This window comes from Lagopus leucura, unplaced genomic scaffold (assembly GCF_019238085.1).
Source record: "Lagopus leucura isolate 7727_CA_CO unplaced genomic scaffold, USGS_WTPT01 Super-Scaffold_100008, whole genome shotgun sequence".
In the NCBI taxonomy this organism is placed as follows: Eukaryota; Metazoa; Chordata; class Aves; order Galliformes; family Phasianidae; genus Lagopus; species Lagopus leucura.
Genome location: NW_024962265.1, coordinates 28,882,649 through 28,899,494, shown reverse-complemented (window position 1 = coordinate 28,899,494; position 16,846 = coordinate 28,882,649). Strand labels below are relative to the sequence as shown.

Genomic DNA, 16,846 nt, shown 5'->3' with positions numbered 1-16,846 from the left:
GGCTGGATACAGCATTTTCAGGGGAGCAGTGTGTGAAAATAGCAAGTCTGCTTTTGGAGAACTGCTTCATTATGCCTGTGAAAGATTGGCTACGGTGTCACATGTATGGCAGATACCCATTGTCAAGGTAAAAGGGAACAACTGTGACAAATGAGAAGCTTCCTGAGCTAATTCATTTTGTGTGTAGTCATCTCAGAGCCAAGGGGGCTGCAGCTGGGACTGCTGCCTGATTACGCTGAAAGCATTACCAAGTCAGACAGCATCCTTCTCTGAGCACCTTAGGGGCTAAGCAGACAATCAGACAACTAGTGAAAGAAAAGAACTACAGTTGTTCCTTCCCAGCAAATGAGGAACGGTGTCACAGAGCTAAAAAGCGCCCAGCTCTAGGCTGCCATGGATTGGTATGATAGGATTCAGGACAGCACAAATATAACAAGTTACAGCAGTTGGAAGAAACTCACAAATTGAATCTATAATGCCTGAGACAAGTATAATGTGTCCAAGTAAGATTTAACCATCCTCAAGGAGTCCAAAGGAGGAAAAGTACTTAAAAATACTGTACTTTGTATGTCTCATTTGAAAAATCCACAGCATAAAATGATGGTGCCAGTTATCAAACTAGACAAGCACAGAATGAGAACACTGCAGTATAAACCAGGGCAGCTCATTAAAAAGGCAAGATATAGACTGCACGATAATGGACAACATACACCCATCCTTTCTCTGAGAGGAATCATTTTGCTTACCATTTTCTTAGTCCCAAACTAACTGAAAGTTCTGAAGAAATAAACTGTACTTTATAATAGGGTCTGGTAGGGGGACAAATGAATGTTTCAGGGATTTTCAAAAGGAATTTATACATCCACCTTAATCTCAAAAATATTCCAGTGAAGTCTTCTGTGCTATAATTACACATAATAATACAGTACTCTCCCCATTCCTTATCACCCTTTTACAAAAGCTCTACATACATTTCCATCAAACTTAAATGTGTTTCTCTTGAAAATAAAAGTAATGCATTTCAAATGCAATACATTATTCTTTGGTGCACTTCTTAATGCTTTGTCCACAGAAAATGGTAACATGAAGAAGGAAGGTGGAGGATGCACACACAGGTTGCTCTGAGTCTGCACGTACTCACATACCCGCCAGGAAAGGGACAGCTTGCTCTCTGGGACTCCCTTCTCAGCTGTTTGCTCCTGAACTGTCAAGTAGAGCATTTCTGGGATGACAGTAACTTGTCCCTGCCAGCGCATGATAGCCAGGAAATAACCCACTCCTTTGGTATCGGTTGTAGACAGAACATATAGGAAATATAGAATCATGGAATCATAGAATCACAAGGTTGGAAAGGACCTGCAAGATCATCTAGTCCAACCGTCTCCTCATCACCATTGCCACCACAAGCACTAAACCACATCACGCAGCACGTCATGCAGATGCCTCTTGAACACTGCCAGGGACAGCGACTCCACCACCTCCCTGGGCAGCCATTCCAGTGCCTGGCCACTCTCTGAGAGAAAAAGTTTTTCCTCATGTCTATAGCTCCTCTGATACAACTTGCAGCCATTACCCCGTGTCCTGCTCGTTGCCTGGGAGAAGAGGCCAAATCCCTCTTCACCACAACCTCCCTTCAGGAAGTTGTAGAGTGCAATGAGGTCTCCCCTGAGCCTCCTCTTCTCCAGACTGAACAATCCCAGCTCCCTGAGCCGCTCCTCATAAGACTTGTGCTCCAGACCCCTCACCAGTTTCGTTGTCCTTCTCTGGACACGTTCCAGGGCCTCAACGTCTTTCCTGTAGTGAGGAGCCCAAAACTGAACACAATACTCGAGGTGCAGCCTCACCAGAGCTGAGTAGAGGGGGATGATCACTGCTCCTGCTGGCCACACTATTTCTAATGCAGGCCAGGATGCCGTTGGCCCTCTTGGCCACATGGGCACACTGTCGGCTCATGTTCAGCCGAGCATCAACCAACACCCCCAGGTCCCTTTCCTCTTCACACTCATCCAGCCACTCATCCCCAAGCCTGTAACGCTGCATGGGGTTGTTGTGGCCAAAGTGCAGAACCCAACACTTGGCCTTGTTGAACCTCATCCCATTCATCTCAGACCAGTGGTCCAGCCTGTCTAAATCCCTCTGAAGGGCCGCCCTACCCTCAGGCAGATCGACACCACCTCCTAGCTTGGTGTCATCTACAAACTTACTGAGGGTGCACTCAATCCGCTCATTTAGGTCATCAATAAAGATACGAAATAAGATGGGCCCCAGTCCTGACCCCTGGGGGACACCACTTTTAATGGATTCCCAGCTGGACTTCATTCCATTCACCATGACCCGCTGGGCACAGCCCTGTAGCCAGTTCCTTACCCAAAGAAGTGTATATCTGTTCAGACCACGGGCAGCCAGTTTCCCCAGGAGAATACTGTGAGGGACCGTGTCAAAGGCTTTGCTGAAGTCTAGGAAGACTATATCAACAGCCCTTCCCTCATCTACCAGACTAATCACCCAGTCATAGAAAGAGATGAGGTTGGTCAAGCATGACCTGCCTTTCATGAACCCGTGCTAGCTGGGCCTGATCCCTTGGACACTGCGTACATGCTGTGCAATCTCATCCAAGATGATTTGCTCCATAACCTTCCCTTGTACTGAGGTCAGGCTAACAGGCCTATAGATCCTCTTTACGGCCCTTCTTGAAGATGGGAGTCACATCAGCAAGCCTCCAATCCTCTGGAACCTCACCAGTTAACCAGGAGTGTTGATAGATGGCTGAGAGGGGCTCAGTAATCAACCCTGCCAGCTCCCTCAGCACCCAAGGGTGCAGCCCATCCGGTCCCATGGACTTGTGACAGCCCAGATGAAGGAGGAAACAGGTATCTGATGGGAATAAGGAGGAGCTCAGGGGAGTTACTGTTCTGTGTTCAAAAGCCATCTGACAGACCCCCCAAAATGTAACTCTCAGCGAAATAAAGCAAAGCAATTTTGGACCAAGAAATTCAATGCAGATATAAATGCAAGAGTAGTAGTTGTGGATTCAAGAAATTTCATGCAGATTCAAGAAAAGCAATACTTCTAGGACAGGCAATATCTTATGTTTGAACCAGCAGGAAGAATCATAGAATCACCAGTGTTGGAAAAGACCTCAAAGATCATCCACTCCAATCATCTACGTATCATCAATATTTCCCACTAAACCATATCCCTCAGTATGATTTCTAAACATTTCTTGAACATCTCCAGGAACAGTGACTCCAGCACCTCCCTGGGCAGACCATTCCAGTGCCTGACTACTGTTTCTGAGAACAATTTTTTAATAATATCCAACCTGAATCTCCCCTGGTACAACTTGAGTTCATTCCTTCTTATCCTATCACTGTTATTTGGGAGAAGAGCCCAACCCCCACACCACTATAACCTCCCTTCAGATATTGGTAGAGAGGGATAATGTCTCCCCTGAGCCTCCTCTTCTCCAGATCGAACAATCCCAGTTTCCTCAGTCGCTCCTCATAAGGCCTGCGCTCCAGAAATGCCATGATGTCAACAATGCCCTGAGAAATGTCTCTGCAGAACAGTGTTTAGGACTGTACTTGAGTCTGTCACTTTAGTTTGTGTTAAGTAAAGCTGTAGATCAAAAATTGTTCTTGTCTGGTCCTTCTAATTCACTTTTATTTCAAGTGCTATTTTTAAATATTTTACATTGGTGCTGATAAGGAACATTTTCATGATCTACAGAAGGATGAAGATATAGAAAGGGCATAAGAGAAGAAAAAGGTCTCCTACATAAGAGACTTGTAGGAAGAAAAATCTATGACAATCTATAGAAAGGCTGCCTTTACAGTGTCTTAGTCTCAGCTGGGATTGTTTTCTTTGGAGTGCATGGTATGATGCTATGTTTTGGTTCTAGCAGAAAAACAATATTGATAACACATTGATGTTTATAGATTCAGCTAAGCAGAGCCAAGACCATTCTGTAGGGTGAGAAGGGCCCAAGAAGCTGGGAGGGAACAGAACCAGGGCAGCTGACTTAAACTGGCCAAAGGGATATTCCAATACCCTACGACATAAAGAGGAAGGAGTTTTGAAGAGGGTGTGAATTCCTCTGGCTCTCTCCTGCTACTCAGGGGGCTAGCAGGGCATCACTCGGAGTGATGAGCAATTCCTTGTGCATCACTTGTTATATACATATATATAAAAATACATATATTTGTCATAATTATTATCCTTTTTCTCTATCTTACTAAATAGTTTTATCTCAACCCACGAGCTCTACTTTGGTGGTTTTTTTTTTCTCAATTCTCTTCCCCATCTCACTGGGAAGAGGGGGAGTGAGAAAATGACTGTGTGGTGCTCAGCCACCAGCTCGGTTAAGCTGGTTACCTCACTTGAACTTGTCTCCTTTTCTTCCAGAGACCCTGCAGTTGATGAGAGGTAGGGCACTGTACACCCCTTCTTTCACCATTGGGCTCTGCAGCAAACACATAATTCAACACAATGACTGATCAAAATAATTACTCGTTTTTCTATGCTGCTTGACAGATGTGTCTAAAATTGGCTACTGACAAGCAAAATGAAACACTCCACGTAATATCAGGAAAAAAAAAATGTTTCAGGTATATGGCTACAGGCACCTCACTGTGAAATAAAGCCATATGGCAACAACTAGGGATGCCAGTAAGAGGAGTGGATCTGCTGTCATTTTTATTGAAGGTGAATTTCCATCTACCCTGGCTCCACAGAAACACCTGTCACTGGTCACCTGCCCTTCTGTCTGAATTCCCATCTTGAAAGGGCAAGCAGTAAATGAAGATAAAACATAATGACCCCCCGCATGCAGAAGGTCTGAGTGTCAGAGATGACGTGCATGTTGTTTGGCAACTTCACCAACACAGATGTTTCTTATGGGTTTTGGTTTTTATTTTATTACTGTGTTTGCAAATGCTACAAAACCTAGCACAGGTTTGAAGGAATGTGCCCTGACATTCAAATATTCGTTTCAGAAAAGCTCTCCCTGGATGGGAGGCTTTTAGAAGGACAGTTGCAGAAACCAGCTCTGATCAAACAACATGCAAATTGAGAAAGGAGCACATTGAAGCCAGGCTGGCAAAAGGCTTAATCTTTAGAGCTCTTCATTCAGAATTTGGTTCCTTCCTCAGGAAGAAACTATTGGTTGGTAGTTCTTGCTGCTGCTTGTTAGGAAACAAGGAAATGTTTACACCAAACCTACAGTTGGAAGGATCTACAGAATGACAAATTATTTTGTGCTTTCTCTATGAACACAAAATCATACATCGCTTGGTTGCTTTGAAGGAAAGCTACTATACCTGTGCATTCTGCATAAGTAATCAGTACTCTCCTCTTACTTGCATTGATTAAATTAATCAAATTTCATTGTATCATGTATTTCATTGTATTCATGCATTTGATCAATTCATTGATCAAATTTCATAGTGTAAAGCTGAAAGTCATAGACTTTCTAAGAAAATAAAAACTCCAAAAGCCAAGTTTTTACCCATTTTGTGTGGACAAGCCTGTGTTTTTACTTCAAGAATATTTTAGCTTCTTGAATGCACTTGATGCTATTGATGGTGGTTTTTAATGGACTCACATTGCAGTTAACACTGCAAACAAAACAGCTTGTCTGTTAGTGTAAAACCAGGATAACACAGAATAAATGAAACTGTCCCTGCTTTATTTATCTTTTAAAAAGAGCAGTTTCTGTTCCCTTTTGCTGTCAAAGTTTCAGTTAAACAATGACATATATAAATCATAATGCATGTCACAAAGTAGCTAAATTAGATATATTTTAGGGAAATGCAAAGAACTAGAAGAAAAAAACACAGGAGAGCCTGAGGACAGCTTTTCCTCAATCTGTTAACCTTCCAACTCTCTTATTAATACTCCTCCAAAGACAGAAGATCAGACGTTCTGCAGAAGAAAATAAAGTGACGGGATTCCAACAAAAATGTGGGTTTTCAACTGTAGTAGCAAGAGTGATCTACAGTTACATGATACAGTAATTAAAAGACAAAAGTTTTACGAAAAATGCATTTGGAAATTGGTTTTTATCTTTTCCATGTGCTGATACCGTAGCACTTATATAAGGGGAGATGCAGCACTACTCATAAAAAAAATGTGGTTAATTATCTAACTCTCTTTGACTTCAATTTCTTTCAGGTTATCCAGATTGAAAAATTCTCCCTGTTTACAACCATATTCCCATCTGGAATTAATGGGATTATTTAGCTATTTAGGTTTTGGACCATCAGAGATTTCTCAAAGAATCTTAGCCACAAGCAATGCCTGGCTTATTCTCAGCTAGAGTTTAGACCACTCTGACTTTGTATTTGATTGTACTGTCAGATAAAAAGTTGCAGTGAATCATAAGAACATCAAGAATTAATACCACAGGATTTGCAAAGTGCTCAGCAAAGTAGCTATTGCCATGGTGTGTAACTCCACAGAGATGCTGAAAAGCTCCACAGTCTCCCCGAAGTCTGGAAAAACCTGCTCATGGAAGACACGAAAGGGCTGAAACAATCCATCAGCCCCAGACACATGAGACTTAATAATCCAGGCATTACAGGCTCCTACCCATTGGCAAACTCACTGGGAACATCATTAGAATAATAACACAGAATAGTACATATCATGATCTGCTGTCTGCTTGCTCTGATATGGAATGCAGGATTACAGACACATTTTTCATACTTACTCATTCAGTTAACAGCTTTTCCATTGCATATGGGTGTAAAAATGTAATTTATTTCCTTAAAATAGTAAAAGTTCTAGTACATGATAATAGCATTATTACACATCCAGCTTTATTATGCATGGTCTTGCACCCAGTCTGAAACTAAGACTAAAAACAGATTGACGCCCATGTAGAGCAGGGAATGCTATAGGTGCCAGGAACACACATATGTCAGTGTCTCAGCATCTCAGTGATCAGGGCAGGCACAATTAAACACGCTGTGAACATGACTAACTTCATCACTTTTATATAGTGGGAGAAAAATAAAAAGCTCATAAAGGTGTTTCTCACTACAAGCAAACACATCCCTTAAAATTAATTGATGCTCACCTGCATTGGACTGAATTTGATCTGTTGTTTCTCTGTGGGAATACCTGCAATCTATTTTTAAAAATCAGTCTTATTATCTACATTGGATAAAATATCCTAGTAAGCAGGATTAGAATAAAGGCCTCTCCAACTCCCTGGAATGTCAGTTACCTCTGATACACTACTTTATACACAGACTCTTTTCCACACTGCAGTCTGGAAGCAGTGAGAGAATCAGAGATCTTCCTACCAGCGGGAATCAGACGTGGCCTGAGCTTCCCCTTGATAAAACATGAGTACAGTGACAATAGCTGAGAAGGACCTTTTGGATCTTCAGTTCTGGACTGATGCTATACCACAGCCTCTCCCCTGCACATGGCTGAAGGGATGGCTTCTCTGAGCTACACACTGCATCTGTTTATCCTCAGAGGAGGGAAACATGCACTGGTAGGGCATGTAACGTCTCAGTCTACTGTGTATGTTTAAAAGCATTTCAGCTGTACTTCAACCTCTCCACTGACTACAAGGACAAGCTGATTAAAATGAGGTGGAGATGTACAAACAGATATCTAAAACAGGTAGGTGAGTTCTTTTTATCCCCTCCCTGAAATGATGTGTCAGTGGGTACAGTATGACTGAGCCACCTAGTCATGCTGAAGTCCTGCAGCCTCCCTCATGATTCATCTTCTCCAGTTGACTTAAGTATTTTTACTGTCATAACTTTCACATTTTTACTGTCATAACTTTCACATTTACATTTCAGTCACAAGTCTTCCTTCTTCTCCAAGCTCATCTGTGCTTGCCTCCTGACTTGTCCCCTGAACATCCCATTTATCACTTGGACTGAAGGAGCCTTTACACATTAAAAGGACAGTGAGGCTGGAAGGTGGCCAGAGCTTGTTGCAGGATGGAAAACAAAGGTAAAAAGTGCACCTACCCTTAAGCATCGCTCATGCATAACTGTCCATATAAGTTTAGCTGTTCGTGTTCTCCTCTTCACACGTCTGTCTGACTTATGTCTAATTGAAAAGAGTTACATCTTCAGGGCAGAGACAATTCTTTTTTTCATGCTGTATACATGGGTCTTAGATACACTTGAAATTCTAATAATACTAAATAAGCAAAGTTGTCCTCCACAGTTGTGTGATTATTTTTCGCAACATTGAGAACAGTTTTCCATTTTTCTCTTGTTGCTAAAAGCAGTTACACTTGCAGCATTAATGCTGCTGTTCAAATGGACAGAAGATGTTTGCACTCAGTAAATTAAATGAGTCCTCATTTGTGTTCTTATTTAACATCAGCCTCGAACAGAAATAATGCCAAGAATCTTTTTGGAGCTAATTTTATCAGTTTGCTGTTAAAGGTTGCTAAATCTGAAAAAAATAAAATATCTGGAAGCGAACAACACTACAAAAAAGAATTTCTGGAAACGTTTAATTCTACAGCACACTTCAGTCAAATAATCACAATCCTGATCATTTTTACTTGTGATTTAATGCTTTGCTGTCTAAATCTGATTTTACTGTATAGAATGGCAATGATGCTAGAACTACACTATAAATAAAACATGCCAAACTGAGTTCACATGCCAAATAAATAACTTTAAATAAATAAATAACTCAATCACACTATCATCAGTCAAAAATGCAATTAAGAGAAGACTCTCACTTTGTTGTTGCAAAAACATGAAATAGTACTTAGGACAGGCTGTTTCAAATAAAATTCCCTGAATTGAACGACTCCAAGGTTGAGGTACTGGAGCTCCATTTTTCAAAGTCAAAAGGATGACAATAATTATTTGATATCAAGACAGGTCTGTTTCTCTACCTGGCAAACAATATCAAATTCAGTGCAGCTTGACATGTCATGTATTTTCATTCACGTTTTCATTATAGCCCTATGAAGTACAATCATTTATTTTACATTCCCTTGAATCTTTTTGAAAGAGTAAACAAAATAAAACGTGAAATGAAGAAAACACTAGAAAGCTAGAAATTGAAATAGAATTCCATTTCCCATTCTTCTTGTCCTAACCGTGAACAACAGTGAACACTGAACAGTGGTGGACATTGGAAAATAAAACTGAACTATTCAACTTTATGCAGCCTTGGTACAGCAGTGATAAATTCTGAGTGCCAGTGCAGTGTCACCTCCATGATAATTACACAAGTAATAGATATCTCATTAAAGAGAGCTAATGGTGTCAAAAATGGTCTTTTCTGGCAGAGTCAGCTAACAATATTGGAGAGAAAGGACCCCTCAGTTCTCGGATTCTTTGCTAAGGTTCAGTTTTACAGCCTAACATGTCTAGAACTAACAGCAAAAGCCATTCAGGCTTTGACATTCCTTTTCCTTGCCTCAGCCCAAATGACCCTGTTCTTCACAGGGCACTGGGTGAGTTTCTCACAGAAGACTCAAACTACCGAAAAATCAAAGGGTAGTGCACTGCATCACACAAAGAAAGTTTTTTGGCTACACACTTGTGACCCAGACACCTTTCTTAACAGCTAGATTCAAAGGAGCAGACATCGGGCAGACTACAGGGAATTATCTCCCTTGCTACCCTCACTATCAGAAGGCATACGAGTACCTGCCATCAAAGAAAGTACATAAATGTTCATATCAAAGTGGAAAGTAGAATCTTAATAACAAATATTAATTTTCATCTATTAAAATGCCACTATAATGTACTACACCGAGTATTGTAAAAGCTCGAAATACAGAACTCATTCTTTATCTGGATTTCTCCATCCTTTGAATTTAAGCTATGAATTTATACAACTAGCCTCTCTTTCTTTTTCTGATGTCTTTTTTTTTTTTTTTCTTTTCTTTTTTTTTTTCATTAAACATTCTAATTTGGAAAGTTCCTTCTCGGTAGTCTAAGAAAAGATATCACCAATGTTGTCACCATGAAAGGGTTTTTGCAAAGTCACTGAGAATGATGTTACACAATGCCTCCACTAATAGTGATTGCAAACTAAATATTTACTTATCTTTACTAGTCTTGGCAAAACACCTTGTGCTCTAGTGGAAACAGAGTGAGCAGGCAGCCTTGTCAGCTGGAATGGAACGTTAGGAAAACGTACCTGCATGACAATAAGAAGGTCAAACACTAAGATAAAAGAAGCCAAGAATGCTCTTGAGACCTCATCACTTGGCAGAAATCCACGATTCAACTTGTCCCAGCTGATCCAGTCGGTAGTGATGACAAGCACAACTACGGAGGTCAGGGTAAATAGAACTGTCCTGCAGGGAAAAAAAAAGTAGTTCAGAGAGAATATGATTGTAATGAAGATACAGCATTCTATTTTATCTACTTCTAGTGGTCAACCATTGCTTTATTAGTATATTTCCACTGATGAAAAGACACTGAAGAAATCTGAGTGTCCAAACAAATCATGTAATTCAAAATAGGGAAGCAGTCAGCTCTTCCCTCAATAAAAAGAAAGTTATTAACTACTACAAAGCATGCTGCAAAGTTAGGCTGGCATATATCACTCTTGTTCTTCATTACATATTTTGTATTTGAGATGTTAATCAATTAAGTAAAATAATATAGAACTATTAAAACACACCAAAGACTATAATCTTCACCAAATACAAATAAATGATTTGAGAGAATATTTTGTGAGGCTCCAAGGACATTAGAATCTTTGAAAAATCTTTTCTCAGTTGCAGGAACCACAGGACATTAATTGTGAAGGCTGAATTTTTTATAAAACATCCATCTGTATGAAAGAAATTTTCATTGCATTGAATTAATCTTTAGCATTTTCTGTGGGTTGTAGAGAAAGATGCCACTCTGTATCTCCTAAGATGTCATTTGTACAATTTTTTTTACACAGTATTTCTGAGAAGTCAATGAAGAGTGAATTAAAAACAGCAACAATGCCTGCATATGAATGATGTGAGAATTCCTGAAGACACATCTGTGTACTTCACGCAACTCTGTGATATGCTACTGAAATAATTTTTTTTCTAATACATCCCTACAAAATAGTTCCGCACCACTTCCAGCAGCAATTTGGTGCTATCTTTCAGAGAATGACAGAATCCTTGAATGGCTTGGGTTGGAGGGGACATTAAAGACCATCCAGGGCCACTCTGCATGGGCAGGACTACCACTCATCAGATAAGGCTGCCTGGGGCCCCATCCAACCTGGCTTTGAACGCTCTGGGTATGAGGCACCCACAGATTCCCTGGGAAGCTGTGCCAGTGCCTCACCACCTTTCAGATGGCAATGATAACTGATTTAATTCCTGGTCCAATGAAAGCAGGAAAATATGCTAGTAAACTGATGACGAACAAGGCTTTTCCCATTAGCCCAAGCTGCCAGAAAATCCATGCTGTAATAGAGGCATACCAACATCTGAATGTATACATAGAACTAAATTACTGTGGCAGTGTTGAGTTTGTTCTAGAGCAATGAAGTCTAATTTCCTTCAGCTACTGAGGACTGTAAAAACTGTGAAGAATACTTCCTATGGCACTTCTAATCTGAGCAAGTACTCAGCAAAGAAAAGTCTGTACAGCAGTAGTCACAGACTGCCAGTCTACAGACATTCATTTTTATACATCAGTCTTTGCTGTGTCTTTATGGCACAAATAAGCACATAAGCAGTTGTGTACACATTTGTACTCATGAGCAATTCTTCTGTGGCACGATGGGCCGTCTCTTCCACAATATAATGAGACACAAAAGGACTTACTGCTGCTACCTTTATGTTTGCACATTTATTTTCATTCTTAATAAATAAATTCAGTCATATTCAACACTGTAGTTGGCATTATAACAGTATCCCCTGATCGCATTACCAGCACCTGGGCCAGAAAAAAAAAGAATGAGGTGTATTATACTTAATTAGACCTCAACAACAGTCAAGCCTGCTTATTTCCAAAACATCTGCCGTGCTGCTGTCTCACCTGTGAGTACTGAAGCTGACAGACTCCTACAGGTTCCACTTTGGCACATGTGGTGGTAAATGTTCTCCCTTGAGATGAGAAGGAACCTCTCCAGAAAAAGCACAGACCTCAGCACTTCCCCACTGCCAGGTGGAGGCTGCTCTGGCTGCTGGGTGCAATGACTTTCCTTATCCTCATTTTGCAGAACTCATGTCTCCTAGTGCTTTAGTAGTTTAGAAATTTAGTTGAAGGCTGCACAGTTTGCTATGGGAACCATGTACCCAGAAGTTATGCTCAGTGCTATTCTGCTTCAGACCCCTTAAATTATGCATTTGCATTTTGGAGCCAGAGTTCAAAGTACATAAGGTCAGAATTTGGCTTGTATGCAAGCAAAGGAAGACATTTTTATGCATGCTCCATCAGCATGCATGCAAAGACCAGTGTGCGTGCTCAAGCCCTGATTTCCTTGAGGAAATGCATATACACTTAAAAAAACACTTCTTTACTCATTCTGAAATGTCAACCAGGGAGGGAAGGGAGCAGAAAATTTGGCTGCTAATAGAATAAGAAAATGTGAGACCGATAAAAATGGTTAGAAAGATACATTTGAAATGGTTGCATTAACACTCAGTTGTACTTTTGACCTATGATACTAGAACAGCAAAATACTCGTTTTGGGAGCTATTATAAACTGAGTTTGTCTGGGTTAGAGTTCACTGCATTTCTTGAGAAAGTACAGCACAGCCCTAGTGTTGTGGGGACTAAGAGAAGCTGCGGATTTAGCTTAACCTGACTTGGATCAGATGACACAGATGTGAGCTACTCCACAGTAGGCCAGTGAAGTTTGTCCTTTACTTTGCAACACACACTACTAAGGAAGAGCTATGTCATCACATTCACAGCACTGCTGGGAGGAACCCTCCATCTTCTGCTTATAGAAGGACTATGAAGAGAACGGCAAGAGTGGGATGACTCTTCTCTCTAGTAGGAATTAGGAAGTACAGCTTCTTCCTCCTCGTCACAGAGGAAATGCCCTTTCATATTTCACTTCTAAGTCTGGTTTGCTGGATTGAACAACTGTGTGCCCTGGTCACCTCATCAGATATGGTAACACAGATTTTACAGCAAAGCCCTTACTCTCCAAGATACAAGGGTGCTCTGAAGAATAAAAATAAACAGTTCCTGAAACAACAACAAAACAAAACAACCACTGTCCTAGTTAACTACATACTGAGAAGTAAAATTTATTAGGGAGATCCAGAAAAGTCAGAACTATGATTATCACTGTTAGTAACAATCTAAAATCTCCAGTTCTACACTGAACTGAGGGAAAGGTTGAAGACAGGAACTTACCATTGCCAGGCACCTCTTAATAGCAGGTGATTTTTTAAAATTTGTATCTCCACAATTTTTGGTAGCTAAGACAGAGATTTGTCTTGAATTTGTCAAATCAAATCACACGTCAAACTAAATCCATACTGCTGGCCCTCGTTTGCCAAGTCTTTGCAAGGGTCAAATCTGTACTGTAAGCAGGTATACATATTCTATTCTGGCTCTTGAAAATATCAGACTATATATTTTTTTCTGCTCTGTCCATAAGTTTCACAGTGTGCTCACAGAGCATGCACTGGGCTTCTTTGTTATGAGGTGATAGACCTAGAGACAAACTTCATAAACCTGTGCACATTAGGCTGGCATGCAGTGCACTTCACAGCTTATGTAAAGGAAAGAACTCTGCTAACAGAACATCACTGGAAGCAGCGTGCTTTGTTTCACTTTGTGCATCCATCCATACCTACACTGTCCAAAATGAATGTTATCCACCTGTTTTAGCCTCTAGGCTGAAAATACTGAACCTTTCTCTTAAACAACTCCTGCTTTTTCAAAAATCACATATAAAATTCTTCTCAGGATATCAGAAGTCAGAAACACACATGAAATAAACCAGAAAAATTTGTAAAGTGTAATGGAAAAAATAACCTGGACACAAACTTCAAGGATGCAAAGCCACTGCACTCGTTCTATCACAGAGAGAAAAAGCGATACAAGAAATATAGGGCCAGTTGAGGCCAATATGCTTTCCCTGAAAAAAATAAAAATAAAAATCAGAGTAGCGTCTGTAGGTAAGCAGAGATGTGCAGACAATGATCTGAAATTAAAACACCAGGGCTACCTCCATCCACTCTCCAAAATACTGACGATAGGGAAGATTTCCTAAATATCTCTTCTAGGAGGATATATCCAAAATGTTCAATCAAAGAAAAGAAAAACACTCAAAATTTAATGTGGTGAGTAATCCAATCCACAGCACTGTGAGAATCTGAATTTTTTTGTCAAGATCCATTGTCAGTATCCATTTTCCAGTAGATGTTTCCATTCCTACTCTCTGGTCTACTTCACAAATGGTATCATCAAATAGTGGCAAAACTACTGTTCCCGTTTTCTTTTGGCAGGCCTGGCTTATTTCCCCTTCTGAATAGGAGGGACAACATGTGATACTCAGCTTTATAGGATATCAGGAGCAAGAGTTGTCATATTGCCTCCTGGATATAATTATATTATCAAGTTACCTCCTAAAGGAGCTTTGCTCTGGAAGACTAGTCCATAACTATTCTGCATTTATCCTGCACCTATTCCATAGTAAGCATATGAAATGTGAGCCCAGACCTAGTTGTGCAGAAAACAATGAGTCTTTTTATTCCCAGGATCTGCAATGGAGTCATTCAGTCTAAATGCATAACAGCATTCACATACATCAAAAATTATCTAGATCCATCACTAGCAAGAAATAAAGACCTTCTGCCATACGAATCTAGCACTTTGGGAACTCCTCTTCAAAGAGTGTGCCTGGGAACATCACAGCTTAGACTGTGCAGTTCAGAATGCCAGTTGCCTGTCATCTTGGCAACTGCAGTCTGGTATCTGAAATGCCACTCATCCATCCCATGCCTTAGCAGTTCTTGAAAGAGCACCATGTGCCAGAGCAGCAGATGGACTCCAAAACGCTGAAGTATGTTCTGGAGGAAGAGCTCCAAAAGGGACACAAAGTCACAAAGGGAGAGGAGGAGAATACACCTGCTTTGCAACCTACTGCAACCAATATCCAGTGTTAATGCAAACCTAAGAAATTCTGGCTTTTTCTCAGGAGTAGAGGAGGCACATCATTTATTTTTGTTCAAATTCTAAAGTAACAGCACTGCCACCAACCTTACTGGCAAAAGAGTTTCCCAACAGTATCTGTGAACAGTCTGTGCCAAGTGCATGTTTTCACTCAGTAACATTAAGGGCAAAGGCAGTTCAAACTGGAAGGCTGGCTTGCCTGTGTTACTCCATTAGATCAGTGCAAAGCATGAAGTTACTGATGTTCTCAAGTGTTGCCTGAGAGAAGACACAATGTGCTGTGGTCATCTTAGGTCCTGACTGCCTGAAGACACCCTCAAATTCCATGCCAGGAATTCACTCTCCAGAGCTATACCAGAAGCACCTCTGACTGTATCCAGCCACATCTTGAGGGAATGCAACAAGCTTCCTGTCTGTGTTAGTTGTATTAAGTTGAACACTGAACAAAACAGAATTTGCATATAGGAATATGAAGACAAGCTAAGAAATATATTTATGTGTATTTATACATATATGTAAGCTCACAGAAAACTTCAATGTTGGGAACAAGAACTGCTTCCAATCTGAACCTTCTATTCCTCATGTCAAAATCAACAGGACAAAGTGTACTACTAAAACAAGTTCTGGCCCATGATGGAACCTCATTTCTCAAACTGTCACACAGTGAAAGTAAAGCTTTTCACTGCTCAAATATCAAATACAGTTCTTTGCCCAAACATACACAAAGGGAAGATAATACTATCTTCAATTTACTAGCAACTTTGAGCTGCTCTTTGTTGGAGATACTTAGAATTTTTTTCTGTCTCGCATGACCCTCTGCCAAATCTTTTATGAAGCTGTAGCTTTGATGATCAGATAGCAAGAATTCTGCTAAGATCAACTGAAGAGATGAAAGGCAAACTCTTGACTATTTTCCTCTTCTTCATTTTGTCTTTTCCAAGAGGCAAAAAGCTATTTCTTGCCCTTTGACCATACCTTCTCCACAAAAAAAACCTACCTGTGTTGAGTCAAAAGTAGCTCTTAGATTTATATGACATTGTATTGTGAGAACTTTTCATTGCACTTTGACCCATAATTTCCACTAAGCTGGGTTATTTAGAAATTGCTAAACATAGCTAGGAGGAATTCTAGATATTGCTTAGTACCACATACATTTGAGACATTACTGACAAAATTAAATCTTAAATTCTGTATTTCTATTATTGCTCATTAAAGAAATGAGTGTCTATAATCAATACAATATATAATAACATACATGGGCTTACTAAATAAAGAAACGAACAGGCATATATTCTGAGTATATTTAAACACTAAATAGAACCACCAAGCAGTTAGCCAATATTTGTCAAAACTTCCAGCTTCAGATGGAGTGTAGGAAACAGAAAAGCAATTCTAATCAATATTTAATAAATTGTTATTTATGTTTTCAGTTGCGGTGGTTTATATCGTCAATTTTTCACAAATTTGACAAAATAGTTAAAAGCACCCTGTGAAAATTGATACAGAAAAGGAGGAACTAATTTTATTGCTCTTGATATTTAAGAGTGTTTTCCAGTCCTCAGGAAAGCGAGATCATCCATCAAGTTAAATACTTTCCATAACTCTTAATCTGAGAGTCAGCACTGGCCAAACATACTGTCCCACAGTGTACAATAACGATAAAGAACAATGCTACTGCAGATGTTCATACGCAAATGCCAACACTTTTTATTTCACTCATTTTAATTAGGAAGGGTTCTGTTATTAAATCTGTCAAAAATAGCAAC

The 16,846-nt window shown here is 40.1% G+C and overlaps 1 protein-coding gene across 3 annotated transcripts in view; it reads right to left on the bottom strand.

The window, feature by feature from the left end:
- Window positions 1-16,846, bottom strand: part of TMEM117 (transmembrane protein 117) — a 194,150-nt gene that overhangs the window by 33,995 nt on the left and 143,309 nt on the right. For all 3 annotated transcript variants that reach the window (XM_042872858.1, XM_042872859.1, XM_042872860.1), the window contains one exon: window positions 10,144-10,303. In XM_042872858.1, the coding sequence (XP_042728792.1) occupies window positions 10,144-10,303 (160 nt within the window). The remainder of the gene's footprint in view (window positions 1-10,143; window positions 10,304-16,846) is intronic.